General features: G+C 42.0%; 8 protein-coding genes across 8 annotated transcripts; 1 reads left to right on the top strand and 7 right to left on the bottom strand.

The window, feature by feature from the left end:
* Positions 1-515: 515 nt before the first annotated feature.
* On the bottom strand, positions 516-2,597 carry EAF02_000678 (uncharacterized protein; the record flags this gene model as incomplete). Its single annotated transcript, XM_038896726.1, has 5 exons — positions 516-746; positions 799-969; positions 1,019-2,438; positions 2,496-2,538; positions 2,588-2,597. 5 exons carry the CDS (start codon positions 2,595-2,597, stop codon positions 516-518), a joined length of 1,875 nt encoding a protein of 624 aa, XP_038763585.1.
* A 368-nt stretch (positions 2,598-2,965) lies between these two features.
* Positions 2,966-6,584, top strand: EAF02_000677 (uncharacterized protein; the record flags this gene model as incomplete). Its single annotated transcript, XM_038896725.1, has 4 exons — positions 2,966-3,471; positions 3,526-4,857; positions 4,946-6,273; positions 6,327-6,584. 4 exons carry the CDS (start codon positions 2,966-2,968, stop codon positions 6,458-6,460), a joined length of 3,300 nt encoding a protein of 1,099 aa, XP_038763584.1. The 3' UTR covers positions 6,461-6,584.
* On the bottom strand, positions 6,512-7,870 carry EAF02_000676 (uncharacterized protein; the record flags this gene model as incomplete). Its single annotated transcript, XM_038896724.1, has 5 exons — positions 7,601-7,870; positions 7,280-7,483; positions 7,099-7,188; positions 6,858-7,041; positions 6,512-6,804 (listed from the first exon to the last, which is right to left on the bottom strand). The coding sequence occupies exons 1-5, from the start codon at positions 7,661-7,663 to the stop codon at positions 6,512-6,514; spliced, it is 834 nt and encodes a 277-aa protein (XP_038763583.1). The 5' UTR covers positions 7,664-7,870.
* A 197-nt stretch (positions 7,871-8,067) lies between these two features.
* EAF02_000675 (uncharacterized protein) lies at positions 8,068-9,607 on the bottom strand (the record flags this gene model as incomplete). The annotated part of the gene is made up of 2 exons (XM_038896723.1): positions 8,068-9,054; positions 9,107-9,607. The coding sequence occupies 2 exons, from the start codon at positions 9,605-9,607 to the stop codon at positions 8,593-8,595; spliced, it is 963 nt and encodes a 320-aa protein (XP_038763582.1). The 3' UTR covers positions 8,068-8,592.
* A 659-nt stretch (positions 9,608-10,266) lies between these two features.
* EAF02_000674 (uncharacterized protein) lies at positions 10,267-11,802 on the bottom strand (the record flags this gene model as incomplete). Its single annotated transcript, XM_038896722.1, has 3 exons — positions 10,267-10,758; positions 10,863-11,063; positions 11,215-11,802. The coding sequence occupies 3 exons, from the start codon at positions 11,800-11,802 to the stop codon at positions 10,267-10,269; spliced, it is 1,281 nt and encodes a 426-aa protein (XP_038763581.1).
* Positions 11,803-12,585: 783 nt separating this feature from the next.
* Positions 12,586-14,062, bottom strand: EAF02_000673 (uncharacterized protein; the record flags this gene model as incomplete). The annotated part of the gene is made up of 5 exons (XM_038896721.1): positions 12,586-12,727; positions 12,942-13,362; positions 13,415-13,435; positions 13,502-13,807; positions 13,861-14,062. The coding sequence occupies 5 exons, from the start codon at positions 14,060-14,062 to the stop codon at positions 12,586-12,588; spliced, it is 1,092 nt and encodes a 363-aa protein (XP_038763580.1).
* A 2,249-nt stretch (positions 14,063-16,311) lies between these two features.
* Positions 16,312-17,767, bottom strand: EAF02_000672 (uncharacterized protein; the record flags this gene model as incomplete). The annotated part of the gene is given in 4 exon segments (XM_038896720.1): positions 16,312-16,436; positions 16,447-17,033; positions 17,116-17,692; positions 17,719-17,767. The coding sequence occupies 4 exon segments, from the start codon at positions 17,765-17,767 to the stop codon at positions 16,312-16,314; spliced, it is 1,338 nt and encodes a 445-aa protein (XP_038763579.1).
* Positions 17,768-20,074: 2,307 nt separating this feature from the next.
* Positions 20,075-26,589, bottom strand: EAF02_000671 (uncharacterized protein; the record flags this gene model as incomplete). Its single annotated transcript, XM_038896719.1, has 8 exons — positions 20,075-21,186; positions 21,289-22,061; positions 22,240-22,605; positions 22,665-24,370; positions 24,577-25,845; positions 25,900-26,020; positions 26,072-26,118; positions 26,431-26,589. 8 exons carry the CDS (start codon positions 26,587-26,589, stop codon positions 20,075-20,077), a joined length of 5,553 nt encoding a protein of 1,850 aa, XP_038763578.1.
* Between the last annotated feature and the right edge of the window lie 789 nt (positions 26,590-27,378).

Genomic DNA, 27,378 nt, shown 5'->3' with positions numbered 1-27,378 from the left:
CTGCCTTCCCGAATGATTCTTGAGGTAAAAGACAAGTAAATTGGTGCGGATGCATATAGACATTCAACTTCGCTGACCTAAGTATTCAAGGATGAGTTTGCTCATGCTAAGAAACTTGCGATGAGATATTGGACTACCCAGCAACGTGACGGACGGGTAAGATAGGCGGGAGGGAGTGTGGGAGGGAGTGTGAGGAAACGGAAAAAGATAGGTTGGTGAGTAGGTGCTGATCCAGTGAGCTGAGATGGAACGGGATGGGATTGGGATAGGGATACATATTTTCATGAGCAGATAGCTTGTCCCCGTCGCCAGCGAGTCGACATGTGGAAATATATGGACTTTAGCGTCGACATAAACATGAACAGAAATGCACACGAACTGTGGTATATGATGCTAGACCAGATATTCATATATCAACTTCATGTATTGTGGATATTACTCTACAGGAAATTCAGAGTTCGTGGGTAAGCAAGAAGCAAAATATACAATTCATTTCCAGGGGGTATCAAAATTATTCAAACAGCCTTCTTTCCCTCCAACGCCAATGCAGCCCTTTCCATAAATGCATTGAATGCCTTGATCTGTTTGAGAACGCCTCCATCATCGCTTGCACTACTTGCTTCAGAAGCGATGCGTTTCAACATGAGCTCTATATTTGTTTTCCCGTCATCCGTGTGATCGGAAGATTTCCCTCGCTCGACTGCAAGTTCGATATCATGAACTGTTGTGTTGAGAACTTCTCGTTGCTGTGATGTAAGGTTAGTGAAAGGCAATTTTAACAAGACGGGGGAGCATTACCTGAGCATCATGAGAGTTTTTCTCATGAGCAATTCGGATTCCATCCATGCGTAGAGCGACTTTCTCTCGTTCTGCTCTTACACGAAGGATTTCCTCTCGCAAAGAGAGCTTCTTTCTCTGGCCTTCACGCAGACGTTTCTCAAGAGAGTACGAATTGTCGAGGTTGATTGTCTTAAAAGACGTTAGCGGAGAATGCAATTGTTAGTAGTGGAGTACTTACATGTTCTAGAAGGCGGACTCGCAATTCTTTACCAAAACTATCTACAGCTCGCATTTTGGTTTTATATTCAAGTCTTTGAGCAGCGTCCTGAGTTTTAACAGCATTATCCCCAAGAGTTTCTAAGCCAGCAGTAACTAGCTCTTGGCAAATTTGACCAAGAACATCCACCGCATTGACACCTGCTCTTGTCGCACATGGTATTTCGGAATTCAGAATCTCAGCATCCGAATCGTCATCATCATACACAGGACCTTTTGTTAAACGATGTACAATAACAGGTATCGGGCTTCCTTCGCGAACCTTCTGTTTCTTGATCTTTTTCTCTGCCCTTTGAGGTTTGGATTTCGGAGGTGCTGGTTGACGTTGCTGTACTGGACTAGTAACTTGTCGAACCCTACCTTGCTTTTTCTTTGCGATGGGAGATCTAGGAGGTGCAGCATCTTCAGGAATAGATTCATCGGAAGCAACAATATTTCTGGATATTCTCCGTCCTCGACTTTTCTTCAATGTTACTGCGGCTTCATAATCGTCTATCGCTTCCGCTTGCTCGGTATTGTTTTCAATCATTTCTTCCTCGTTGACTCCTACATCTTCCTGCAAAGCCGACTTTCGACGAGATCGTCTCGATTTTTGAGGTAGAACTTCCTCAATATCGTCGTTAGTGGTATCCAGTGTGTCAGCTGCAGCAAGAACCGATTCTTCTACAACTAAAGGTTCGGAAGATGGCTCGTCTCTCTTTCTTTTGTTCCGTGATGGACGTGGTAGCTTTCTGGGAGATTTTGTTGCTTTCACTAGAGTGAGGGCGGCTTCTTCTTCTAACGACGTGTTTGCGCCCACCAACGAGTCTTCCTCGACCTCTTCCAACCCAATTTCATTTGAAGGATCTCTTTCGATGGACTCAATTGGCTCAGAAGGTAGATGGGTAGGTGATAAGGCGGTCCCTGCCATTCCTGATTCTGAAACATTTTCCTTCGACGCTTCTAATATTGACAGATTTGAATGATCCGTCACAGGTTGTTCTAGCTCTTCATCTTCTGGTAAATCATATACATCTTTCCTAGCAGAGCTCCGAGAAGACCGCATACTCCTGGTAGAAGAAGATGGTGGCTCATCAGTCTCCAACTTCCTTCTCTTTGCGGACGTATTTGCGTCATTCCCAGTATTAGATCTTGTAACGTTATTCGATTGTAAGCCTAGTATATTCGAGGATCTATCGCGACTTCTGGTCGCAGTAGCAGGTGTTTGACTTATGGGCTGTGAAGGTAATTCGGGTTGAGGAGTTTCTGGATTTGCTGGAGCTTCTGGAAGTGAATTTGGAATTGTTGGCGCTGGAGTTGGAACTGGAGATGGTTCTGCTGCTGGCGGGGGTGCAGCAAAAGCTGGTAACATAAAACCGAAGTCGACATCTTTGACTTGACGTCTACACAATCAATGGTCAATTCCGCATAACGAAGAGGGGTTAATTCTTAGAACTTACTGGGCACCTCCTCGTAACCGTTGTTGCATGCGCTCTTCTCTAGCTTTGAACAATTAGCATCAATTTTCTCCAAAAGCCAAGCATCGACTTACTGGACTCCATTTCTACTTGATTGGGAGAGGAAGATATCTCTCTCTCGTCATTGATGTCGCGTTTGTCACACAGTTACGCGACTGTCTAATGTTTCAATAGATTGAGGTTGTAATATTATAAATACACACTATAGCCTGCTTACCCCACACCCCATCGCGCTTGGTTGCCCCAGCAATGTATTAGTATCATCCGATATATTACTATGCACACGACTCCTTCAACCAATCATTCAGATGCTCATACAACCTTATCCTTTGAGGTGGCCGAGGTGGCGTAGTGAAACTCGTTGTAAAGGTTGCTATTGAAATGCTTACTTCAGTGTTACTAGGTTGGTTCCCTTTCATAATATTTCAAAGTTCTTGCCATTTTGCAATTCAATGGATGGTGCCATCATGGATTATATACCAATTCCCTCCTTCATCAGCAAAGCTCTCCAAGGAAGAAGCCAACCCAGGAATCAAGATGTATCATCAAAAACTCCCAATCCCTTGAGTTATCCTAAGAGTTCTTTACCTTATGATTCTCAATTGTTCAAGAATCCATCATCGGAGTATCGAGGTTGTCCTTTCTGGGCATGGAACACAAAGCTCGACAAGGGACAACTCCTCCGTCAAATTGATTATTTCGCAGAGATGGGGCTGGGGGGATTTCATATGCATGTTCGCACCGGTCTTGATACAGAATATATGGGAACAGAATTCATGGATTTGATACGTGCTTGTGTTGATTATGCCGATACTAAACATATGTTGGCTTGTTTATATGATGATGATAGATGGCCTTCTGGAGCTGCTGGTGGAAAGGTTATTGAGAAATATCCCGAGCATAAAGGGAAACATCTTCTTTTCACACCTCATGCTTATGGAACAGTACCTCTTGGCGGGTAAGTTATGAACCAATCAAATTCCCCTCATGTTCTGATTCAATTCATATACAGAGGTGCTCCCGCGTCTGCCAGAGCTAGTAGGAGTGAGAATGGACACCTCATAGCAAGGTTTGATATCGAGTTGGATAACAATGGTACACTTAAATCAAGCCGCACTTTGAAAAAGGACGAGCACGGGAAGAACGTGTGGTATGCCTATGTTGAGACGAATCCCAATTCATCTTGGTTCAATGATCAAACATATATCGATACTCTTAGCGAAGATGCAATGGCTCGATTTATTGAGATGACGCATGAAGCTTACAAGAAGAAGTGCGGCGACAAATTTGGAACTGCTATACCCTGCATATTTACCGATGAGCCCCAGTTCGCTACCAAAATACGCCTTCCTCATCCCCGAGCCAGCGAAGATATATTTCTTCCGTGGACCACCAATTTGCCGGAAAGTTTCGAAAAAGAGTACCATGCTGACATTGTGGAATCCTTGCCACAAGTTATATGGAATCTTCCGAATGACAAACCAAGTTTATCAAGGTATCGATATCATGATCATGTTTGTGAAAGATTTGTCTCTGCTTTTATTGATCAAATTAGTGGTTGGTGTCGGAAAAACAACTTGTACCTGGATGGACACATGATGGAAGAGCCAACCCTTTATTCTCAAACTACAGCTCTTGGTGAAGCTATGCGATGTTACCGAAACATGGATATGCCGGGCATAGACTTACTTGTTGATGGTGTCGAATACAATACAGCGAAACAAGCTTCTAGTGTTTCTAGACAAATGGGTCGTCGAGGAACAATGTGTGAAATATATGGTGTTACTCATTGGTATTTCACATTCGAGGGCCATAAAGGTTGTGGTGATTGGCAAGCAGCTCTTGGTATCACTTTCCGTGTTCATCATCTTGCTTGGTTAAGCATGGCTGGAGAAGGGAAAAGAGACTATCCAGCGTCGATAAATTATCAAAGCCCCTGGTACAAAGAGTATGGTTATGTTGAAGATCATTTTGCAAGAGTTGGTGTTGCAATGACCCGAGGAAGAGCTGTTACTCGAGTTGGTGTCATTCATCCGATTGAGAGCTATTGGCTATGCTTTGGTCCTGATCAAAGTGGTGATGAGGCAGGATCTCGTGATCGTGCATTCTCCGACCTCACAAATTGGTTACTTCATGGTTTAATTGACTTTGATTTCATATCTGAGAGCTTATTGCCAACTCAAGTGAGTAAAACTCAGAAAGGCAAAAAGCTGACAGTAGGATTTTGTGAATATGAAGCGATTATCGTGCCAAATTTACGCACCATCAGATCATCAACACTTAAAGTCTTACAAGCATTCTCAAAAGCTGGTGGTCATGTAATCATTGCTGGTAGTTCACCCGAGTAAGTGATAACTGCTTTATAATTAATGGCTCTATTGATTCTTGGCCCATGCTTTTTGTGGTTGAAAAGTACTAATTGGATTCTCTAGATTGATCGATGCCACAGTCCCGTCAGAGAAGCCCACCATCAAGCATAGTATTGGCGTATTCTGGAGCCAGCAGAATATTTTGTGTGTACTGAATGATTATCGTGATCTTAGAGTAACAAATGAGAATGGCTCATCTACTGAGCATTTGTTGTATCAGATGAGGGAAGATCGAGCTGAAAGATATATCTTCATCTGTAATACAGATCGCAATTCTCCAACCATGACGAAGATTGAGCTGAAAGGCCAATGGGATGTTTCAGAAATGGACACTTTCAATGGAGAAGAGGCTTTAATGCCTAGTCAACTTTCAAAGGACTGGACACAATTGCACTATAAGTTTGAAGGATGCGCAAGTCTTCTCATGCGATTGAGATCAAGGACAAGGCAATCTATCACAGAAATCTTACCATTGGTTAAGACTTTCGAGAAGATTCCTATACTTGAAGGAGATGTTACTCTCGCAGAAGTAGAACTTTCCGAGCCAAATGTCCTCATACTTGACTATGCATCCTACAAACTAGATTTTGATGAACATTGGTCGGATTGTACGGAAGTTCTCAAAATTGACAATGCCATTCGGGATCGACTGAAATTACCTCGCAAGGGAGCAGCGTTTAGACAACCTTGGTCGGTGCCGGCTTCAGAAAGAGCTCCAAAGACGTATGTAACCATGCGTTTTCTGATAATATCAGCATTAAATAACAATAAGCCAACAAAACTTGCACTGGAAAATATTGAAGGAATGAAAATAAAGATAAACAGGACCGAGTTGGATTCCCAAAAATTTGATGGCTGGTGGGTTGATGAAGACATCCGAACTTTGGAGATACCAGCCTACGCAATCAGACCTGGGAGGAACACTCTTACGCTTTCTTTTCCTTTTGGAATTCTGACAAATATCGAACGTCTTTATTTGTTGGGCAACTTTTTTGTTGGTAACAAGCATAATAGTTCTCTTGGTACAGACTCATATTATCTTCGAGAACCGAGAACAGTATCCTGGGGAGATATTACAAAACAAGGTCTCCCATTCTATGCTGGGAACTTAATCTACATCTGCGATATATCAATACCACCAACGAGCCCTGACACAACTATTCATCTTTCAGTACCTGAATATTCTTCGCCAGTACTCGCTGTGGCTTTAGCTGACACAAAACAAAAGCTTGGGCGTATAGCTTTTCAACCTCGAACACTAGATATCACATCCCTTGGGCCAGGAAAACATAAGATTGCAATAACAGCTTTTGGGAATAGGTACAATTCTTTTGGACATGTTCATTTGCCTGATGGACTTACGAACGGTTGTTCCCCAGATATCTGGAGAAGTAGGTTATCCTATCTGCCCTTTTGTCTTGTGGTCATGTACTAATTGAATTAGCTGGTGGGGATTGGTGGACGGATAGTTATAATGTGAAACCTATTGGTATATTGGAATGTCCGAGTTTGAAGTCAGAAACGAAGCTTATTTATGCAGCCGGCGAAAGCAACGAGGAAGGATGGGAAGTGATTTAATGAGCCCTGTCTCGCGAAAACAATGTGATTGTCTACCTAGCAATAATTTCTTTACAGATCTACTCTATCTACACTATTTATTGACGCAGGAGTTCTGAAAACTGTCCTTGAACCAACTGAATTCATTCTTTCCATCTCAATATCATGTGAAATTCCCTCTTCAACAGCTATCACATTCTCAGTTCCATTTCTATTTCCCCCTTCATTCTCGCTTCTCTTTTGAATCCTTCTTTTGATCCAAGGTAGAAGGTTGAAGTATCCACCACAAGCAAATACTCCACACCAAAGAATAAACTCCGAGGCGTAAATTACTATCCCAAGTATATCAAGATGTGGTTGAAAGACTAAGACATCAGGTTTGATTTGAAGACGGATCATTAAGAGGAATCAGACTTACAAACAGAAACTAGAGAAAATACATCTCCAGCAGCATCAATACCTACAAAGATGAATGAGATACCACGGACAGTACGATGAACATAGATATCATAGTAGTGTCTCAATACCCCAGCAGACAATAGAACAGCTGACATTACACCCATCAATATGACGGGCCATTCGAGATCTCTACGTTGACCGGCCTAATCGTGATCTTTAATGACTGCAACCAACTAAGCCATGCATGATATTTAGCATACCTTCAACCCCGCAACAAATGCTACTTCAATACCTCCAAACACCATCCCAAGACCTCCCGTAACCAAAACACATTTCTTCAAACCCCAACCCTAAATCTCAAATTAGCAATCCATCATGCATTCCTCATATACAACCCCTCCCCTCCATTCCTCCATCCTATTCAAAAGATAAGAAACATACTTCACTATAATACAAGCACTGTCCCCAAGTAACCAAACTCAAAACAGTCAATATCTGCGGCTGCACTAACAGCGCAACATTGAATCCAGATGCGATATTAAATGCCCCTAAAGGTACGCCAGCACAAGCCCACAGTAGCATCATAGAGCGTTGGAGCCCGATTGTGTGGTGTCGCTTATAATTTATGATTATCTGGGGTATGAGCTAAGGGGGGGTGTTAGCTTGAGAATGGAGGGAAGTTACAGCGGAGAAGATGGGGTGAGAAGAGAGAGGGAGTGATGGGGCAAGGAGGGGGTACCTCAAAGGCGGGGAGGGACGTACTTGGATGGACCAACAGATTGCGCCTAATGTTCCGAGAACATTGGCAGCGATGGGGATATCCATTGAAGATAGAATTCATAGATTTTAGATTGTATGGAGAAATGAGAAATTTCAAAGAGAAATCGATTTGTTTTGTTCGAGACAAAACTTTATGGTAGCGATATCGGACAAAGCCACAACTAAAATCTTGGACGACTCAATGTATGATCAATGTCACCCGTCAAGACTTCGTGATTTCAGAAAGGGTGTCTGAAGAGCTTAGAAATCTCGTCGAGTGAACACTTAGCATCAAAGACAGACATGTGGTCTGAAGATTTACCGGATCCGGCTGCTAAAACAAGCGGGCACTCCCAATTCGGATAGTCTTATCTAGGAGAGCATTGTCCGTCGGCTAGTGGTAGGGGGTTTCACGAAGATTCAGTCTTTGGCGAGGATTAACGACAATTGCTCGATATTATTAACTGGTTAATACCTAGGTAATTTATAGCCAGATTTATGGCGAATTTTATCCCGAGCCGAAGAAAATGCAGATTATCGCGAACCATTCAAGGTCATATCAAAAGGTTATTTTTCCTATGTCTATTCCATCCTTTACTCGCAAGGGCATTGCCATCATCATATTCCCCTGAGAGGTCCGATTTGATGCCAAATACTATACAAATCAAGCTATTAATAGCTGTTACTTACAAACCAATAAAGTGGAGATTTCGTAATTCCCGATGTATAAAAACATTGCCACAGGTTCTTCTATCTACACTATCAAACATACTTGGCCAACTAGCGAATTCGAAAATGAGAAGCCCCAAAAGGGGGCAGGTCCTCAAGATAACGAAGCTGGGTGCTTTTGGGTGAGAGGTGAGCACCTCGAAGGTGCGATGCCTTGCTATGGCCTTCCCCCATCATACTCGTATTTTTGAGGCCAAGCACCTGGCGCGTAAAGGTGGTGAGAGGAAGGCATATGCGGGTCTTGAGCAGCAATACCATGACTCTCATCATCGTCCACGGAATATCGAGAAGAATTTATCGCTAATAGTCTCCCTGCCCTGCTCTTTCCTTTGCCTTCTTTCTTCATCCTGTTTCTCGTAGATCTTTCCTAGCTGACCTGCAACTTGTTCACCAGCTTCGATTTCGGCCTGAATTGCTCGTTCCTCGACTAGTCTCTCATCATCGTTCAGTCCTTCAAGGCGCTTCTTAAATGAAGCTTGTACCTTCGGCGAAAGATCAGATGCCTTGAGCTTATTATTTTCTTGCGCAGAATCCGATTGACCAGGTCTTGATTTTGATATGAGCGGAGGAAATATAGGCACAGGTCTTCCTTCTGCTTTTGCTTCTTCAATCTGTTTCTCTTGGTCAATCATTCGATGATATAATGTATCGGCATGCATTTGGATCTGTTCATCGACAGCGGGTGGACGATCGTAGGTTGATAAGTAGCCTAGAGCTTTCAAGAATTTCTATACCAATTAGAATCCGAATTTCTCATTCTTGGAGCGTTCAAAAACTTACACCTTGCATAGTATAACATCTTTCAAGCTTCCTATTCTCCTCTCTGCACATAGTTAATCGAGCTTGCCATCCTCCTGAACGAAAACACTCATTCACATCCCATTGTTCCAAAGCGCAATTCTCCAAAGCTGCCCTTCCAATCTCTGCCTTTCTATATTTATATCCGTCGATAACATCTTGAATCTTTTCGGCATCCGATTTAGCTGCTTGCTCAACTTCTGCTTGTGGTTGGTATGTTTTCCATAAATGTGCGTAGCGTCCGTCTTGGTATAAACTCTGCGAAGGCACACTGGGTTTTGTAGGATCCTCAGTCGTACTTGTCGATGTGAGCTCCGGCGTTTTTGTTTGCGACGAAACCGTTGTATCCGCAGATTTTGTAGAATCGTATTTGACTGGTGATTCTTTTTTAAGAAACTCTCGTAAACTAGGATCGAGATTCTTTAAAGGATCTTGGGATTTATCCTTGTCGCCATCATTTGAATCACCCCAAAACCAACCCATTTTGAATCTTGTGAATCTTTGAGAAACGCGGGGGACCAAAATTTCCAGAGCTGGAGAGCTTGTTCAATGGGATGCTTAGTCATCACAGTGGTCAATGGGGAAAATTAGCCCAAACCTAGCGATGGCGTGTTAGGAACAACCTTTGCGATCTACCAGTACATCAAAAAAGCATTACAATGATAAATCACTGGGACCAAGTTTTAAAATTTGTTGTAATGATGTTTAATTTCTTGATTTTGTTGTTTCGATTTTCTGAATTTCTCAGAACATCATCATTAGCTTCTTTTCCTACATCAATGCTATTTCCCTCTACAACCGACGTATGCTTTTGTTAAACGAAATATTCACTCCAAGAGTAATATATATCAAACTCCAAAAGCTGTATATCGATCAAATGATTTATCCATTCCAAGAATGGTATGTATCGAACAAACCCCCAAAGAGCTGTATATCGATCAAATGATTTATCCATTCCAAGAATGGTATGTATCGAACAAACCCCCAAAGAGCTGTATATTAATCAAATGACTTATCCAATCCAAGAATGGTATGTATCAAACAAACCCCAAGGGCCGTATATTTAACAAGCAAGCAATACACAGTAGTTTCCACCCATATTTCCCTCGGATATACAGGTGGCCAATTGACGCTTCTCTAGCTCACATGTTGTATGGACACTGTGGAAGCTGATGGTCCTTCCCACATCGATAGCAGCCCTCCTTACACATCGAGCCCTCATGATCACTACTGCCACAGTTGAAGCAACCCGGATCGAAGTATTGATACACTCCAGTGGTCCGGAATTTCTTTTCTTGATCGATAAAAACACCAGCTTTTCTACCATTAGGCAATATCTTCGGCTGAATGGTTGGGGGTAAGGGACCCTCAGCTTTCTCGCAAATTGCTTCTGTTTTAGCACGATCTTTCAAACCCTTTGGCGAACTTGGATCACCAAGAAGGTTTCCGGTAACGATGACGACAGGCTTAGGTGGCCTCGGGATTGAGGTAGAAGGTTGAGAAGGCTCTTCTTCCTCCTCGTTTTTGATCATGTTATCAAGTGCTCGTTCAGGCTGGTGTGGTGCTCCAGAATGGCTCATACGTGGTTGGCGATAAGTGTCTGACAACTGATTTACTACGCTCCGTGAATCTGTCTGAGATATCCCATTGTTTGTGGCTCTGGAAAACCCACCAAACACAGAATCTTCTTGTAAAGGTTGAGTCAATGCATTTAGCGGAGGACGAGGTTTGAAATCACCAATGTAGTAGTTACTGCGTTCAGAAGTACATTTGGCTGCTGTACAATGCAGCCATTGGCGCCATCAAACTTGGATTCCTGTTTTATTGGTAATCTTGGTTGTGATTGGTGAGGTTGTAGTGAACCCAAGTGAGCATTACCCGCAAAACGATCATAACCACCGAATATCGATTCCTCTTTAGGCAATACCTTGGCGGTTGTCTAGAGACAGCAGGTTTGAAGTTATAAAATGTAGAAGTATTGCTATGTAGAGTTGCATTTGGCTGTTGTGTAATAGAGCGACTAGGGCTACCAAATATAGATTCCTGCTTCAATAGAAGTTCGGGCTGTGATTGATTAAATTGTGGTGAACCCAGTGAGCACTACCCGTAAGGCGATTGAAGCCACCAAATTTAGATTCCTGTTTTATTGGAGGCCTTTGCTGTGATCCAGGATTGGGATTACCAGGCTTAAAGTTGGCGAATATAGATGTACTTGGCTGCGATTGCTGGGCACGTGGTGCATACATATTGGCTCCGAGGTGATTGCGTTTTGGTGAGCCTGATCGATTGATATTTTTTCGATCTGGATAAGGGTCCTGAGACTCACTTCCACGTTTGAGTGGATTCGATTGTTGAGAAGGTGTGTTTCGGTTCCAATAGCCTTGTGGAAATCCAGGTGGTGGTGGTGGCACATTATTTGGGCCAAATACGATTACTTGCAGACCAAATTGGTTTGTTGGTATGTAGATATTTCCACTTTGGAAGTTGAAATTTCGCTGTTGCCAAGGACTGCCACGACCACGGCCACGGTCTAAGTTTCCACCTCTATATGGAGGTGTTCGATGTGTGAAACGAGCTGTCGGACCTCTGCGATTATTTTCATAATTGATATCACCTGGATGCGAATCTTCGAACCATTTACTGATAGAGGGTTCGGGCTCGGGTTGACCCTCAGGCATTTTTGCACTTCTCTCAAGAGTTAGAGGCGCACCCCCCTCTGAGTTTGACTGTGAATGGTTTGATTCGGAATTCATCTTGAATCCTTGTCACCGAAGACTTATTTGATAACGTTCTTTTGATTGAGAATTTGTTGAATGTGATTCGTGACTTGTGACTCGTGATTTGTGGTTTGTGGTTTGTGATTGGTGGTTGGTTTTTGAATTGCTTGAATCGATCTTGCGTGGTTGTGGAGGAAAGTTGCGAGAAACTTTCAAAAATACCTAGTGGCAAGCGAAAGGTGAGCCTTTTTTTTCACGTGTCGAATGATAGGAAATGTCGATGCCTTCCTAGGCAGTATTCACTATCTTCGCATGTCCCTGGGTTATGGTATGGGTAAAAGTGTACAATCCCCTACGTATGTTATATATATATATATATATGTGTGTGTGTGTGTGTGTGTGTGTGTGTGTGTGTGTGGTGTGTGTGTGTGTGTGTGTGTGTGTTTGAGCCAAGTTTACATACCGAATTGGGAGCAATTCGTGGCAAGTTCGATACTTAAACACCCGTTCAATCACCATTGCGATATTTTCTAACGTTTTCTTGAAGGTAGCTCATTATGTCTTATCAAATCTTTCAATATCTGATTCAACTTTTCTCTTCTAGTTGTTATATCATTCAAAGTCTTCTCGATATTTGAGGTCACAAGATCTACAACAATAAGGCCTTGGAGTCACATATCACTGAAAAAGGCATACTCGATATTGTGATTGGGTTCGATTCATTCATTATATTGCTTTAGCTCTTCAAGCTTCCCGAACATCATCATCAGCTCCTTTTCCCGCACCAATGCTATTTCCCTCCACGACCGACGTATAGTTTAAACCAAAACGTCGAGCGAAATATTCACTCCAAGAGCGGTCTGTATCAAGCCCCAAGCCCCAAGGGCTGTATGTTAATCAATCAGATATTATATATACACTCCAAGAGTGATATGTATCAAACCCCAAGGGCGATATACAGTTTTCTACTAAGCATTTAATGACGGTGGGACAGCTCTATCTTCCTTCTTCATGCAACTTCATCCTTCCTCATCCAAGCGTCGATTCTATCCAAGCAGTCTGTATGTTCAATGGACGTCTCCACTTGTGACTGCATTCACCTAGGCCTAGGTCTATTAAGAGCTGCTTGAATTCGACAATTAGGGAAATGCTGGTTATTTCCACAGACCTGACATTGTTCTGGGCAGTCATACAACGCGTGGTTTCGTCGCCCACAGTTGATGCACTGGATTCTTGGTCGGCGAAGATGCTGCTCATCTACCTCACTGGCATTGTTCTCCATAAGTGCTTCGGTACCGGGAATATCATTACGTTCCTCCATATTTAGTGGCGGCTGCTGAATTCCACGTATGTGTTGCGGTTGCTCTTGATGCTCTGCCAATCGAGCAGGTTCCCCCAGCGTTCTATCTATTAGAGCCAGTTCTCTGTGGAGCTCTTGGATCTCCAGTGGCAGCCATTCAAGAGGAACATATTGTGGTCGCGTAAGGAAATTAGGTGGATCGCCAACTCCTCCATGCCCGACTGGGACAAACAGTCAGCATCCGCAAAATCAGTCTTTCGGGAATGCACTTACAGTAATCATTCCATAAGCAAGCTGCAACAATGTATTGGAGTATCATCAAACTCGGATTGTTGAAGTGACTGCGCACTTCAAACTTACGCACAGCAAGATTGTCTCTGAAAGCCTCCTCAGTCACCAACGGACGACGTGGATCTAAAGCCCTCTCCGTGATAGTCCGATACCAATCGACATAGATTTCATCGACGGCGATGACGGCGGCGACAGCGGCGTTCATATTTTCTGGTGTATGATCTTGCTCTTCAAGTTGTGGTGGAAGTACTGGTGGTTGAACTTGAGACTCGTGGTCAGACTGGAGTACTTGGATTGACGGCATGAGCCAATCTATATCGCAGTAGCTCGGTCGTGAAATGAACAAAGGTGCATTGTGAATTTTACCAAGCCCGACTAAACCACATTTATCAGTACCATCATGCTGACCGAATGATGAGCTTACTTACAGTAGTGGTTCCATAATGCAGATACCCAAACATAATCACGAATCTCCTTAACAAATGGCGGCCAATCTAAAGTTTCCATAAGCCGATCAACGAGAGAATTCCATTCATCTCGAGTTTCCAATGGGCTATCTGGTGGATTTGGACGTATGACACGATTTTTGATTGCCAAAAGCCATTGGCTGTAACTACGATGGGTGGGCATCGTTGATTTTCTTCTCAAATAAACAGATGGGAAGAAGTAATGAGTATAATTGAAAGAAATGATTTGATGATATCTTTATGATTCGTGGAAGAAGATTGGATGATTGTTCGTTGTCAATTTGAATATTTTGACGGTTTGTGTTGTTGTTGATGGGAGAAGAAACGAAGATCGAAGCAGAGCGACAACAACAATCAATCACTTCACTTTCGTTTACCATTTTTCTTACCCGCCAAATCCCTTCCAAGATTCGGTTACCTGGGTAGTTACTAGTTTTCTCACTTCTCTTTTGTAATTTCAATGGTACTTCTGTAACCCACAATGCTTTTATCGGATGAAATAAAATTGAATTTTGGAATTGGAAAGGTATATAACAGTGAGGCAGTCCTCACTCATCGTCTCCAGCTTCATGTAGAATTCCATCCAGTAACTATACATCTTCCTTAAGAACAAGTTGTAACTAGAAACTTTTAAAGCCTCTCTGTTTAACTTAACATACAATATCAAAAGCCTCCTTGGCATGCTATTTGGGTTTCAATATTCATCCTATCTCTTTTTCGAACTCTCCACCAAGTACTTACTCTTTCACGCCCACCCTCTGCAATTATTTCCTTTTCATCATACCATACTCCACTCCTGAATGCCTCTCTCTCCCAAATATGTGTCTTCGACAACATTTTTGTCAACCTCCACTGATACGCTTTCATCTGCATCCAGGAAGCAACGAGCGGCAGTAATTCAAGTGCATTCTCAATGACCGAAATTTGTCTCCATGTAAAACACCCGTCAATGCTAGAGAGACTTCGCATGTAGCAGTGTTGGCAACCAGTTAGTTTGGAATGGGGGGAAAGCGCAATATTCCACATATATATTGACCTAAGGCAAACCAAATCTTTAAGCAGATCATACCATTACATGTAACATCAGCGACAAAGTGCATGACCATAATTTTGTGCAGTCGCAAAGTCTTTGATTGGTCATAGGTAATTTGGACAATCCTACTCTGCTTGGTGGTGATAGTGACCATCTCTTGCCAAAGTAGCTGCGTGATTCTGACAGTAAGCTTCAGCTGTTCCTCTTCTCATAAGTGCCCTGCAAACAGAACCCAAAAGCTCCTGTCGAGGTCGATTGAGTTGATCGAAGCTTCTCGGCACATTACCAAACAGTCTTCCTTGCTCCGTTATCGACGGCGCTGATCGCATGTTTGTATCGGGACTTTGAAGCTCCCATGCAGAAATTTGTCCGTCTCTGACAGAATGCATTCGGATTCGAAGCGAATCTCAAGCTTTATTTCGTGAGGTCTTGAGCGACTATAGCTTTTCCGTTGCGCGGGTATGGTAAATTGCTTTTCTTATTCAAGAGTGGCAGTAGAAGGAGCGGTGGCATCAGTAATGGCACCATCACTAGCAGCGGTACAATGAGCTTCAATAGCGATATCGACTGACATGTTGCTATATCTCTTTTGCTCGGCTTATAAATAATCGCGCTCGGTTTGAATGCACATTCGATAGCAGCATCGGAAGTGCTTTTGTGGCAAGTATCCTCAACTCTTGTTCGTCTTTCTCATACAATTGTGATAGGTGATGGCAATGATCTCTCTAGATGTTGTATATTATACCTCAGTTACGGCCTGTATCGACTGAATAGTCCTCATAGCCTCCTACATGTTCAACATGATTCATACAACAAATTCTACTGTGTTCGTGATAACTCGAGGACTTACGGTGATTTGTAGATGGGATTGAAACGAGTGGACTAATATCCTTATCTGTTGTATTATTCCTATAAAATGACAGATAAATCTCTGAAATCAACTCATAGTTCGAAATCCGATCATAGTCTAAAATCCATCCATACTTTGTAATGGAGGAATTGACAACAGATATATGAAGTATCAGATTGAGAACAGACAATGAATGGTCTCGAAAGCAGGATGCTTTTTCGTTCTGTATATTGAAAATCCTAGAAATAGATGCATAAAGTCTCTGATTCAACTAAACAATAAGATGACTTAAAAGCAAGACGCTTTTTGGTTCTGTATTAAAGCTAATAAGATCGTATCCGGATTTAAAGGGATCACAATTAATGTCAAGCGGAGCATCTCACATTCAATAATTCTCAATATTGAACCCAAGTAACCATCTATTTTTCTAATTTTTAAAGCAAAACGCCAAACTCTCAAACTCCATAACAATCCTCAAACACCAAATCCACCTATTTTTTTGTTTTCTCCTTCTGGACCGCGATACGGCTCAATCACTCTTAATAGAACCTACCATCATCCTCTGCGCTTCTTCTATCATTCTCGTGTCTGTTCTTCTACTTCTTTGACTCGCTCTATCGGGGGGACTTGGTCCTGGAATCGGATCTGTGAGGCCTATGTGAACGTGTGTGACTAGATTTAGGTGGCCTTGGAACCTCAGTTTCGTTTCCGGAATCAGATTCCTCATCATACTGACTACTCTGATGTGTAGCTTCTGACTTTGAACTTCTTGACGAAGAACCTGCTTTGCTACTTTTCTCGGAACGAGCATCACCTCTGTCTTTCTTGCGTTTCTCGTGTCTCTCGGAACGAGTATCACTTTCCTTGGCTGTTGAGGGAGGCCCAGTCTTTTCACTGTGTTTCTCGCGTTTCTCGTGTCTCTCGCGTTTCTCGTGTCTCTTGGAACGAGTATCACGTTCCCTGATTGTCGAGGGAGGCTCAGCTCTTCTAATACTATCTTCTCTCCTGCGTTTCTCAGTATCCTCACGTGGTTGACTACTGTTTGAGGTTTGGCCGTTCCGCTTAGAGTCGTGTCTATCCTTGACAATACCGATATTTCTACCTGCTTTTGTGGGATCGAGTACGATTTTGGATGTAACACTTGGTGGCGGCGGCAGTACAGATTCCGCATATTCTTCAAGGTCGGGATCAGGTTCCATGCGCTTCAAGGCCTCTTTAAATTCTTCTTTTCTTCTTTCTATATCGGCAGACCTATCACATGAATATTAGTCTTCGTGAAGTTCAACGCAACCAATATAGATTGTCAAATGGTACCGGGGGGGCTATAACTTACTCCTTATCCTCAGTCTTTGATGTTTTGGCTGATCTGCTACTTCTACCTGCATCAGATTGCCGTAACGTTAGATCTGATCGATGTCCTGTCCACGAACTTTTCTCTGTCCGTTCTGATGGTGACACATCTCGCCTTGATCCACCATCTCGTCTTGATCCACCATCTCGTCTTGATCCACCATCTCGTCTTGATCCACCATCTCGTCTTGATCCACCATCTCGTCTTGATCCACCACCGTGGCTTGATTCATCATCTCGTCTTGATCCACCATCTCGTCTTGATCCACCACCGTGGCTTGATTCATCATCTCGTCTTGATCCACCACCATGGCTTGATTCAACTCTCCGGCTATCATCGAAATCACGATACTCATCGTCATCGTATTCCTCATCACCGTGGCGAACTTCTTCTCCCTTCCTATTCTTGTAAAGATACCCTATACTATCTTTCCTTTCCCCTGTGTTTTTATCAATTGTTGATTTTCGGGTAAGCTTGAAACTATTTGACTTGTCCTTCTTCGCCTTTTCTAATTTTTCTCTTCTTTTTGCTTCTTTCTCCTCCAGTTCCTTCCTCTGGTCTCTTAGTTTTTGAGTTTTGGATCACCTTTAGTTGCGATAACCTCGGCAGTTAAGCCAAGAAGTCCAGAAGGCATGATGGTTTGCTGCTATAAAGGAGACTAGGTTGTGTGATAGATGTTATGTTGTTGTGGCAGTATAGGGAAGATTTGAAAAACAACCTTGATAATGTTGTTACTTTGATGCTTTAAATTTGTTTATCAAGATGATGATTGAGCTGATGATTGTATTGAGTGTGTTGTATATGGAATAATATCAACTATGCAAGATACTTCAGCACATTTATACTCATACTCATCATACACACCCGGTCATCCCAACCATAAATTCCAACTGAAGTTTTCCGTTGAAACCAATATTGATGTCAAATAACTTGTGATGACCTGGTCTCTATTGAAATCTGTAACTACAAACATGCCATAAAGCAGAAATTTGGAGACCGGAGGCAACTCACCATGTAGTTGAAGCAGGGTTGAGGTTATCAATTGGGTCATGTTCAAAAACACCACTCATGTATAAGCATATGTTATGGCCTGGCCTAGAGTTTGGTTTCGATGAATTGATGCATGGCGAAGCAAGTTATATTGGAGATTATCCATTTCTTGGACTGAAATATGGTGAAGCAATCAACACATGTCCTTAAGTGGCCGTTGTGTTGGCCTCTGGGGCCATCATCGGGGTCATGCTACAGGCAACGATTAATCGCTTCTTGGAGGCCTAAGATATTATTATTCTATTCACAGGTTTTGACTTTTGGGGCTCCTGGTCCCTAGACCCCTTTTGAGCGCTAATGGCGTGAAAATTCCACGGTTCAAGTTAGGAAATGGCCGCGACAACCACCAACTTTAGGCGCAGCGAAACACAACAGTTTATTGACAATTGTTTTGTAGTATTAAATAGAGCACACATCGCGAGCTGGAATATTCTGTGAACTCCCTTTCTTCAATTGACATTATTCAATCGAAGTTTTATTGCTACTCATGCCGTAAGCGAACACTCCCGTCTCCACGCCTGGACGCGAAATCAAGTACAACTCACTTGATTATCACAAAAGGGGACAGTGACACTTGCTCCAGAGAACTACCAGAACAAACGAATTCAGCAGAAAACTAAATTATTGAAATGTAAGGAGAAGAAGAAATAACCACGAAACTCACACATTAGATCCCTAGACATAACCCATTTTCAAACTTCCTTCTCACTTCCAAAAAATTCTCGTCGAACTTTACAATCGTTCTCGAGACATCGTAGGTATACATCAAACCACCACAAACTTTCTATTACAAAGTCCGCAAATCAACTCCCCTCACAAATATTCGCGCACAATTGTACTTCAAACAACCCCCATAGCATAGCTTCTAATACTATATATAACGAGCTATCTCGTCAACAACCATACCTAAAACTAACCTCATCTTCTTATTCCATCAACCCCCCCCCCCCTTTCTCAATCCAAACCCATCCCATCTCATCTCATCTCATGTATTCTCAAAGCCCAAGCTTCTCCCAATACCTAATACCTAATACCTAATACCTAATACCTAATACCCATATATCATAGAACAGAAAATACAGAATGAATCAAGACATCGCTTCAACAATCCAACCAACCAACCAACCACCAAATTAAACCAACACATATATACTATAAACCAAACAAATCTTCCAAAATCAACAACCCACCCACTCACCCACCCATTTCAAAATCTCAAACCATGTAAAAAGTAAATACTCTCACTCTCACTCACACTCACACTCAAAACCCTAAATCTCCCAAGTACCCTCAAACACCCAGTTATCAATCCAAAGCCTTAGAAATCCCAAGGATATCCATCTCATCTCATCTCCGTACACTGTCTGTCGTCACTCCATTTGATGATGCATCTATAATTCTATATATATGCCGAGCCATTGAAATCCTCGGTTTATTGATACAATGTATGAAAAATTCTATTCGAAACCTTGCATTAAATCATGCTGAAACTTTACTTACTTATAACAACAGCATTACCCTCAATACACCACCAAAAGATGTGTTGCACATGCACCAACCACTGGAGTACAGATATTCTTTCACAAGTACAATATACAGATAGGAGGAACAGTGGTTTCGACCAACTAAGCAGTGGCAACGTATAGTTTATCAATTGAGACATCCAACTCACAAAGAATATAATGCTATTTCATAATATCCCGAGTTCCATCGTCTATAACAATCAATAAATCAAAATTTCTTCTACCATGCTAGGAATAAAAATCGACTCGAGCTATATTTACTTCGCTATGCATTTGCCTAACTACTTATTCCCCCATACATCACCCGTATCCGTACCCGTATCCGTACCCCTACTCCTACCAAATCATCAACATGAACTTTCCCAAACCTACTCCTCCAACAACTTCTTCACTCTCCCAAAAACAACCTTAACACTCTCATTTCTTTCCCCCTCCAACGCCTCACTCATCCCCTTCATCAGCTTACCCCTCACCTCCTCTCTCCCCTCACTCCACATACCAAAAACTCCCGCCTTCCACGCCTCTACAATCATTTCCGCCGCTTCTCCCCTCTTAATTCTAATACCCTCGCTTCCGGCTCCACTAGCCAATTCCAGTACCTCAAAGAATTGCACACAAATCTTATAGTTATTTTCCTTTTGTGCATGAGTTCTCTTTCTCAATCCATCAAACAACACTTTGATACGTTCGTATAGTGTTGCGCGCGTAGTTATGGTCATGAGAGGTGATTTGAGAAGGGGAGTCAGTGTTTCGATGAGCTTTGGAAGACGAGTAAGAGGTGATGGATCGAGATGTTTAATATTGATACCTCGAAACAAAGCTTCGATACCCGCAGTTATCGTTTCCGATTCCGTGGATTCTCCTCCCTTGCTAACTCCATCTTTCTTCCTAGAATCAGAAGTCGAAGTAGTTGTACTTGTATCCATATGATCTTCACTACTCAAATCTTCTAATATAGGGGCGATGATATTATATATCTCATCCCACATATCTACTTCTGTTCTCGTTTCTGCATATTTTCCTAGTTCTGTAAAAGCGAATGGTCGATAGATGTCGTTATTACGTTTAGCTTCTCTGATTGCGATCTTCTTTGTCTGAGCTGCGATACTAGATTTAGCATCTAAGAATGCATTAGATGCCTTTGCGAATTTCACAAAACTAGCCAGTACAATTTCCTTGCCCGCAAAAGTTTTGAGTGCAAGAGCCTTTTCGAGAGTAGGCCAAATGAGAGCAGATGTTTCGGCAGGAATTGTCGGCGATGTGGTTGAAGTTGTGGATTTGACAACGTCGGCTATAGTTAGAGCAGCTGTATGTTTGATAGTCCATTTAGGAGAATCAATATATTTGAGCACTAACTCGTTGATTTCTCTTGTATACAATAAGACTGCTCTGCTTCCACCTACATTTTCATCCCAAGTTTTCTCAAATTGCTTCTTAGTCGCATCGTCGAAATCATGCTTAGCGAAGAAGACAAAGGGGACTATAATATTTGAAGTCAGCGTCTGATTCAGTTTTGTATTGAACATTCGATCTAAGCTGAACGTCGGATAAATTCCAATATTAAAGAATTGTTAAAACTTACGGAAATCGGAAGTCAAAGAGTTAAAATGATCAGTGGCGAATTTGGAAATGGCATAAATCAAATCTGATGATACTTGACGGCGAACTTCATCTTCGGCATTGAAGTAGAGGTCTTGTGAATAAGTGAGAAGCCTAAGAAGTGCTTTATCAGATGCCAATCGAGAAACATAGCCAGCTGCACGGGCGTAAGATGCGCTGACAGCATTATTGCGATCAAGGACAGATTTCTCAAGGATTTTAAGAAAGTGGTCGGCGTGAGGGCGAAAGGTAACGCTATGACGAGTCGCGAGACTGACAAGAACACCGCCGCAACCAACCTTGGATGGCATACCGACAGTGGTCTTGATGACGTTCTCGAGGTGAGGAACAAATTCTTTCATGGTAGGTTCGTCGATTATATCAAGGCAACGCTCGATAGCTTCCATGAGGGGAGATTGAGTAACAGCATTTGTGCGGGCACTATCAATTTTCTCTTCGGTGAGATTGTAATGAGCGGCACGTAGGTATAGATAGTCAACACCTTCCATTTCCATAGTACTCAAAAGACCCAAGAGTCGCTCAACGAGATTGGGTACAAATGGCAAAAGTGCTTTACCACCACTCTTGATAAGTTTGAGCACGGTAATGGTTGCGAATGTTCGAACTTCTTCGGCCGAACTTTCTAGGCCTTGATTTGAAAGTAAAAATGGTAACACATCTTTCAACATTGCTTGTGCATGCTTTGAAGATGTACCTGCTTCTACTTGTCGGACAAGAATACCAGTAAGAGCCATACTAGAAATCGGAAGTCAGTAAATGTCTATCAAGGAAGGATTCCGGAGAAGCAAGTATCCAGAGCAGCGCTTCCAACTCTAGAGATGTGTGAGAGAGAAAGAGAACACAGAATATATAAGGCAAGACATCCAAAGATCATCAGATATCTCAGAATACAAAAAACAAATACAACACATACCTAAGGGACAAAGCTGCCTTTCTTACGGATCCCTTAATATCATCCAGAACTTTGAAAGCCACATGCCAAATATCATGAAGATATTTTTCATACTTTGCGAAATCTCTACCTTGTACTAAATCAGCAATGGCAGCACAACTTGCTTCTCTTGTTCGCCATTCTTTTCCTAAAATACTTTTCAATAAGTCTGTAATAATCTCATCAAAATATTGATTAACAGTAGCATTTGAGTCTTTGACGAGTGCACTCCAAATATCATTCATGGACCGCTGTACATTAGGATTTGGATCAAATCGATATCGGTACAACTTTGGGTATAACTTGGGATCAATCTCAGACTCGGAGAGAATGTTACTTAAACCAAACCTACAAATCAAAGATTAGCGAACGATCTAAAGTTAAACATGAAAAAATCAATTACTTACCGACCAAATGCTGCTCTAGTAGACCAAGTAGCCGCATTTGTAGCAAGAGACATAAATTTGTACACCAAACTTTGATCGCCAACCTCATTGGCAAGACTAACGATATCCTTGTATGATGTGATAGATTTGCCCTCGCCAGTAGGAAGTGCACCAGGCTCAAACAATTCAGTTTCTTCATGAACCTTAATTTGAGTGCTGGTACCAGTAAAACTTGCCACAAGATCCTTGACAAGTCTTTCTCTGAGTTCTTTATCACCTTGTTCATAAACAAGACTTAAGCCTCGAGAAGCAGTTTCTTGTACGATTTCTTCGCGTGCCGAAAGCAATCCCATGAATGCAGCTTGGCATTCACGTAGTCGCGCTTGAATTTGCTCCAAATGTCCACTGTATTGAATTAAACAGAAGAGCCAGATGCCAGAAGCCTTTTTGAGTGATGGCTTCGTAGTTTTACAGTCTTGTAAAAGCTTTTCAAGAATCTTCTCGAAAGTATGCGATCGTTTAGGACGTCCAGTATATCCAGCATCAACATCCAAGCTGGTTTGTAAGACCTCCGAGTCCCAACAAGCACCAACGCAACTGAGAGCTTCACCAATAGTGAAATGAATTTCAGGTTGCTTTAACTCATACAAATCATAAAGACCTTTAATGATAGTATGGAGTGGACTGTCTTCTGTGGAAGTATCAGGCTCGTCGAATATAATGGAAAGGCGACCCAGAGTTGACATTGCCTTCTCATTCGCTTTCTTGGACTCAGCAAGTAGAAGTTTAACAAGACCGTCGATTTTGAGAGACGATTTCTCTACAATTTCTGTCGTCAGAACTCCAGATGCACTCGTCTGGCCAATAGCGTTCAGCACAGCTTCTCTCGTTGATGCGTCTTTTACACCTTCGATTATAGTCAGGAATTGTGCGAGAACTTCTCCTACGATTTCTCCTTGAATAAAGCTGTCACGTCCATAATAGGATGATCTACTCAACACATAACCAAGTGCAAGAATCGATCCGTGTACCTTATTCGCATCAGCACCCACAGCCGTTGACCAGATTTGTACGTCAGTCATCAGTGTCTCGATGAGTTTCTTGAGAGAAACTTCATCTCTATCTGAATGAGATGCGAGGATACCAATAGCTTGAGCTGCAAGGAATCTAGTTGCAACGTTGTTGGATCTAATACATGGAAGAAGCTCAATAGATCTCTCTGCCAGTCGACCAATAACATCCTTTGGCGTGACTGAAGCGATTTCTACGAAACATTTGCCGCATTCGCCTAATCCATTTCCATCATTGCGTAGCATACCCTCAAAAGCAGCTGAAAGATAGGTGTATAATGCTTCCTGATCAACAGTCGTAATATGGTCTTTCATGGCTTTCCTTGAAATTTTGTCGGAGCGAAAAAGTACATCTAGTTGACGTTCCCAGTCTGCGTCGATTCCAAGTGGTGTTTCAGTCTTTTCCAGAGCACGTAACAATAAAATTCTCCTACAGTAGTTTATAGCTGCTGGAAAAGCATTGATTCTTGGACCGGAGAAATTTCCAAATACAGACACGCTATCGACTTCCATCCCAGTTTTCATGGCGTTGGCAATATTGGAGTTCTCGACTAATGCTTGAGTACCGAAAAAGACTTTAATCATCTCGTTCCATTCAGGGAGTGGACATTCGACAGAAGCGCTGGTTGAATTAAGAAGTCGATACCAATATGGATCCTGGATAAAATCAGTCTGAGTTCCAAGCGAGTAGTTTTCGATAGCCTAGATTGTAGCTCAAAGAAAACTTGTAATGTTCGAAAAGCTTTAAGACTCCAAGGACGATTCTATAATCTGGACCTATTTGAAATAGTTTACAGATTCAAGGACTTTTCTTCATCAAGCTACAATTCAGACTATTGGAATGTCAATATGGATAAACTTACCAAACCTTTTGCTCCTTCTTCTATAACATCACTACGCTCATCTGTGCGTGCACTTAATGCAAGGATATCAATCCAACGAGCTACAATGTCACTATACTCTAAGCATCGATTTGCCCAACGAACAGTTGCAAAACGAGCACTTCTGACGATTTCGCCCTCTTCCTTGAGTGTCATATATTTGAGGAGCAACAATCTAAGTTCATCTCGAAGATTTGAAGATAAGGGTGCTTTGAACGCACTCAATAAACTCGCCAATGCTCCTTCTATGCTCACAAAGATATCATCAGATGAACCTTCTTCTGTGAGTGATCGAAAAAGCCAACGAATCAAAGAAAGATCCTCTTCAACAACAATAGATGGTGTAGTCTTCGCAAGTGAACCAAGGGTTTCATAAGCCAAAGCTCGTAAAGAAGCTGCGTCGGAAGATCTCTCATGAGGTATCGGCCATCCTTGATCTTCGATATAAGTTCTTAAGAATCCAACAAGCTGTGGTGCAACTTGACTGAGATCATGAATGGATCCCATGCGAGATACCCAATTCATGTAATTGAACAATGCATTTCGAAATTTAATAGTTTCTAAACCTGGTGCAGGGAGATTTGTGTTATCATCAGGTTGAACTCCATCTTGCACAATTTTGACGATATCAGTAGGAAAGGTAGTTGAAATTGCGGACTTCGTTAAGAGTACAAGCACCCTCGTCTTTAACGCGGGTTTGAGACTAAAATAGATGTCTAGCAAATTGCGTACAATTTCAGCATCTTCCAATGAAACACTTGAACGCTTTACTAGGTCATCACCAATGCTCGAAATACGAGAGTTGGTGTCAGCAGACGCGAACAATGCAGGCAAGAATCTCTCCTCATCTGTAAAAGCACCAGAAGCGAGAAAATTTAGGACTGTGATTTTTGTTTGGGTGAGATTCAACCCTTCGTTTGAGGTTGGATCCCATGTTTCTTGTTTCCCGTTGAGTGTTAAGAATTCGTATTCTTTGACGGTAAGTCCTGGGCAAGTCACTCCAGATGGCGCTGCTCGTACAATAGATAGTAGTACAAGCTTTCCAAACCATGATGCTATAAATTTTGAATCTTCTTGGTGTTCATCAAGACCAAGTTGGTGCCTCAATTCTGTATCTTCTTTACTTCCACGAGAAGGTACTTTGAGTTGCGGTAAGAGACGAAGAAACAGATTAAAAATAGTAGCACAAGTTGGCTTCTCAGCATCTTGAGCCAACCCATGTATTAATGTTGGAATTAAATCCATTTGGTCCTGAAGACAAATTAGATCAAACGATCCGCCGAAATTTCATAAATCATCACTTACCTTGGAAGAGAGCTTGCCCACGCTTTGTTGAATAAACATGAGATCAAAATGTCGTAACATTGATGATTCTGGATGTTCTTTAAATTGCTTCAAAAGAGCTGCCACGGGTAATACAATGTCCCTGCAAAACTAATCAGTAAATTTTCAAGAATATCGAGCGTGAATTCCTAACTTGTTACCAGCAAGGCGAATTTTGATATGTTGACATGTTGAAATGACCTATGACAACCAAATTAGCAGGCAATTTCTTTAGCAATAAATTATATGACGCTTCGCTGGCCCTCCGGGGGCTACTACGGCGGAGGTAGGATATTTGAAGATATAATATCAAAAGTAATAAGACTATTGAGAGAGAAGCTTTCCTCTATCCACCACCCGCCCTCCCCACCATTCTCCCCGACCAGAGGCTTCCCCAAAGAAATCAAAAACCACAGCAATATCAACAGTCTCCCCTCCCCATTCTTTTCCGCCCCTCCAAAACTCAATTCCCTGACCAAATTCAACAGAAACAACTTCAAATAAACCACATACCTTATTCCTAACATTCTGATGTTCACTCGCGAGTTTGAGAAGCAACGGTGGCAAATACGGTTTCAATATCGCTTCAAGTTTATCATCTTTCGCCAGCGCAATTCGCATTTCCACTTTCCCCACGAGTTCCAGTTCTCTAGCTTCGGTGGTTGTCGCCATATTGATGTTATCTCAAGCTTAAGTAAGGTTCCAATCCTCTGTAGGTGTACTCTTTCGGTCTATGAAATTTGAAATCGTGAAAGAATGTAGATTTCTTTTTTAAAATAAGATGGTTATCGTGAAGCAGAAAGAAAGCAAGAAAACGAATTCCGCATTATTTGAAATAAGTGAAATGAAAGCGTTACGAATTCATCCGCGCCTTCCAACTTCTTGTGCGCGTCAAATCTGCCTTGAGATCCACGCCGGTGGAAGATAATCACGTGGTGTGCTATCATTTTGGCCTTCAATACGAGGCATTTTTATACTGACCACCTAAGTCAAACCAAAGACTACAACCCCTTTTTCCATATTGATTGGATAATTAAGAAAACCATCATTTCAATATCTAATGGTGAAGAAAACTAATTGAATTCAATAAATATGCCATATTGTAAGTAGAAGAGCCATTATTTACATTTCCCGTGATACATAACCGTCAGGAAACAAAATCTGGATGATTTTCCGCCCTACTTCCCATCTCATTCAAGACAAGATTGTTTCATTTGTTTCATTCACACTTTAAAGTTTCATTGGGTTCTAGGACCGGTCTTGAAGTTCTAGTATGCGTTGTTATGATTCATGTAAGGGTAACACTTTAGATCTGGTACTTGAGTGACATGTTCATGAGAGACAGGCTGAATTGATCTTTGCTTTCGATGCCACCAATGAATCCCTCAGTCAAAGCCGTACAAACGAGAATCAATAGGTAGGTAGAATAGAGAGGTTTCTAATTTCTCTAGATTTCCTCCC

The sequence above is a fragment of the Botrytis sinoallii genome, assembly GCF_014898435.1.
Source record: "Botrytis sinoallii strain Bc 23 chromosome Unknown BSIN_001, whole genome shotgun sequence".
Lineage (NCBI taxonomy): Eukaryota > Fungi > Ascomycota > Leotiomycetes > Helotiales > Sclerotiniaceae > Botrytis > Botrytis sinoallii.
Note: the sequence above shows the minus strand (reverse complement) of the source record. Positions and strands in the feature narration are given on the sequence as shown.